The following is a 2,134-nucleotide window of genomic DNA, read 5'->3' on the forward strand; positions in this document are numbered from 1 at the left end:
CCAAGGTTTCGGGGTGGGGGGGGTCCTGGTCTGGGGTCTAGGGCAGAGGGCCTGTGATTACTAGAAGCCACTGACTTCGAATAAGCCTGGCAAGGCTCTAGCCTCAAGGGTTAAAATCTGACATACCCGAGTGAAAAGAATCTGGCACCTTGGTTAGAAACAGCAAGGTGAGCAAAGTCCCGCACAGGCCCCAGGAGGCGAGGGCAGGGTCTGCGCTCCTCCAGCCGCCAAGCCCCATCGATCCCGTCCCGCCCGGCACCGTGCAGGAAGAGGCACTCAGTGCGCAATCCACTCTGTGCACAATCACCTTTTTGCCTTTTATTGCAAGGTCTATTGTCCCTGAAGAGCCTCAGATAATGTGAGCTAAGAGATGCCCAGCATACGATTTCCTTACGCCCCTCCTTCCACCTCTGGTTTCTCCTCTAGAAATATCCCCGCACATCTACAGAAAGCCTGTGGAAAAAGATGCAGAAGATCAAAGGCAAAAGTCAGCATGGGAGCTCCTCCAGGAAACAGCTCTTATCATGCTCACCTGCGTCCCGGGCACAGCGTCCCTCTCCTTAAGGATACCCAGGCAGAGCTCAGAAAAAAATGTGCATTCTTTATTCCACCAGAGGGGGAAGCAGCATTTACTGGGAGTTCGCTTGGTATCAGAAACACCGGAGAATGTGAATAACCATCATCTTACTGGGTCCCCCAGCAGGGCCCAGGGAGGCGGCCTTCAAGCAGAGGTTGAGAGCACTGACTAGGCAGCCAGGCTGTTGGGTACACTCTTGACTCCCGTTCTCATCTGCTGTGTGACCTTGGGCAGGTTACTTAACCTCTCTGGGCTTCAGATTACTCAACTGTAAAAGAAAAGTTTTTAGGAGGATAGCAACGAGCAAAGCACGTTAAGGAGCTGGGACAGTCCCTAGGACACAGAAAGCGCAGGACACATCAGCTCTACTGTTGTTCCCATTTTACAGGAGGAAAAATCGAACATGGGGCAGCTGGGCCGACCGTCACGATGGGCGCTAATAACAGCAGAGCTGGGCTCACTCCCAGGCATGCCCAGTGCAAAGCACCTTCTACTGACTCTGCCTCCCAAAGACAAGACAGAATATCCAGTGGTGACCGGGAGAAAGCCAGACACTGGCCACAATTGGCCACTGAGAGAGGAAACACAGAACCGCAGACACCTAAAGAGAAACCCGTGGTCAGGCACGGTGGCTCATGCCTGTAATCCCAGCATTTTGGGGGGCCGAGGTGGGTGGATCACCTGAGGTCAGAAGTTCAAGACCAGCCTGGCCAACATGACGAAACCCCATCTCTACTAAAAATACAAAAATTAGCCAGGCACGGTGGTGGGCACCTGTAATCTCAGCTACTCGGAAGGCTGAAGCAGGAGGATCGCTTGAACCTGGGAGGCGGAGGTTGCAGTGAGCCGAGATGGCGCCATTGCACTCCAGCCTGGGTGACAAGAGCGAGACTCCATCTCAGAAAAAAAGAGAGAGAGAGAGAGCCACAGTATCAGTTACCCCTACGAAAAAGAAAATTTTAATTGCAACATGTCCCTGAGAATGTTCCAAATCCCATTCTTCTGGGCCCAAAGATCTACTCGCTCCAGCAGAGTGCTGGAAACTTCACTCCATAAGTCAGTCCCTCATCCCTCTGGGGCCGCAGTGAGACAAACTGGACCCCGTTCCCCATCGTCCTAACACCAACATCCCCATCACCTTCCTGGGAAAAGTCAAGCAGCCACCCAGGGTCCATTCTTGCCAAACAAAATTCTACCATAAAGCAGAAAAGAAAAGAAGGACTGGCCTGGGTTTAGCTCCTGCTGAAAACGATAAGAAAGCAAACAGAACTTACTGGCGAGGAGGGTGCAGCTGGCGGCGGCTCTGCAGACCAGCACGACCGGCGGGCATCAGAGGGCAGGCAGGGCACACACCTCGGTCATATAGGGATGTGGCGGGGGCACCACTATGACTTGCACTTCAAGGGAAAGCCTCTTTAGGGAGCCTTTGAGGAAGGTCACAGAGGGTCAGGCTGTGGGAGGACCGCAGTGTTTCCAGCGATAGCTCCTTGCTGACCACAGACCACTATTTCTGTCTTGACTCCCAACGGCCTCATGGGCCAGAGCGACTGCTCCCCA

At 53.6% G+C, this 2,134-nt stretch overlaps 1 protein-coding gene across 3 annotated transcripts in view; it reads right to left on the reverse strand.

Moving 5' to 3' along the window:
- Positions 1–2,134, reverse strand: part of PARVB (parvin, beta) — a 185,726-nt gene that overhangs the window by 96,294 nt on the left and 87,298 nt on the right. Inside the window, exon 1 of one of the 3 annotated variants that reach the window (XM_011934779.1) lies at positions 1,852–1,952. The exons of the other annotated variants lie outside the window; for them this stretch is intronic. Within the exon in view, the coding sequence (XP_011790169.1) occupies position 1,852 (1 nt within the window). The 5' untranslated portion in view covers positions 1,853–1,952. Of the gene's footprint in view, positions 1–1,851; positions 1,953–2,134 lie in introns of those variants that run through there. 3 annotated transcript variants of the gene reach the window in all.

The sequence above is a fragment of the Colobus angolensis genome, unplaced genomic scaffold, assembly GCF_000951035.1.
Source record: "Colobus angolensis palliatus isolate OR3802 unplaced genomic scaffold, Cang.pa_1.0 Scaffold138, whole genome shotgun sequence".
Taxonomy (NCBI): Eukaryota; Metazoa; Chordata; class Mammalia; order Primates; family Cercopithecidae; genus Colobus; species Colobus angolensis.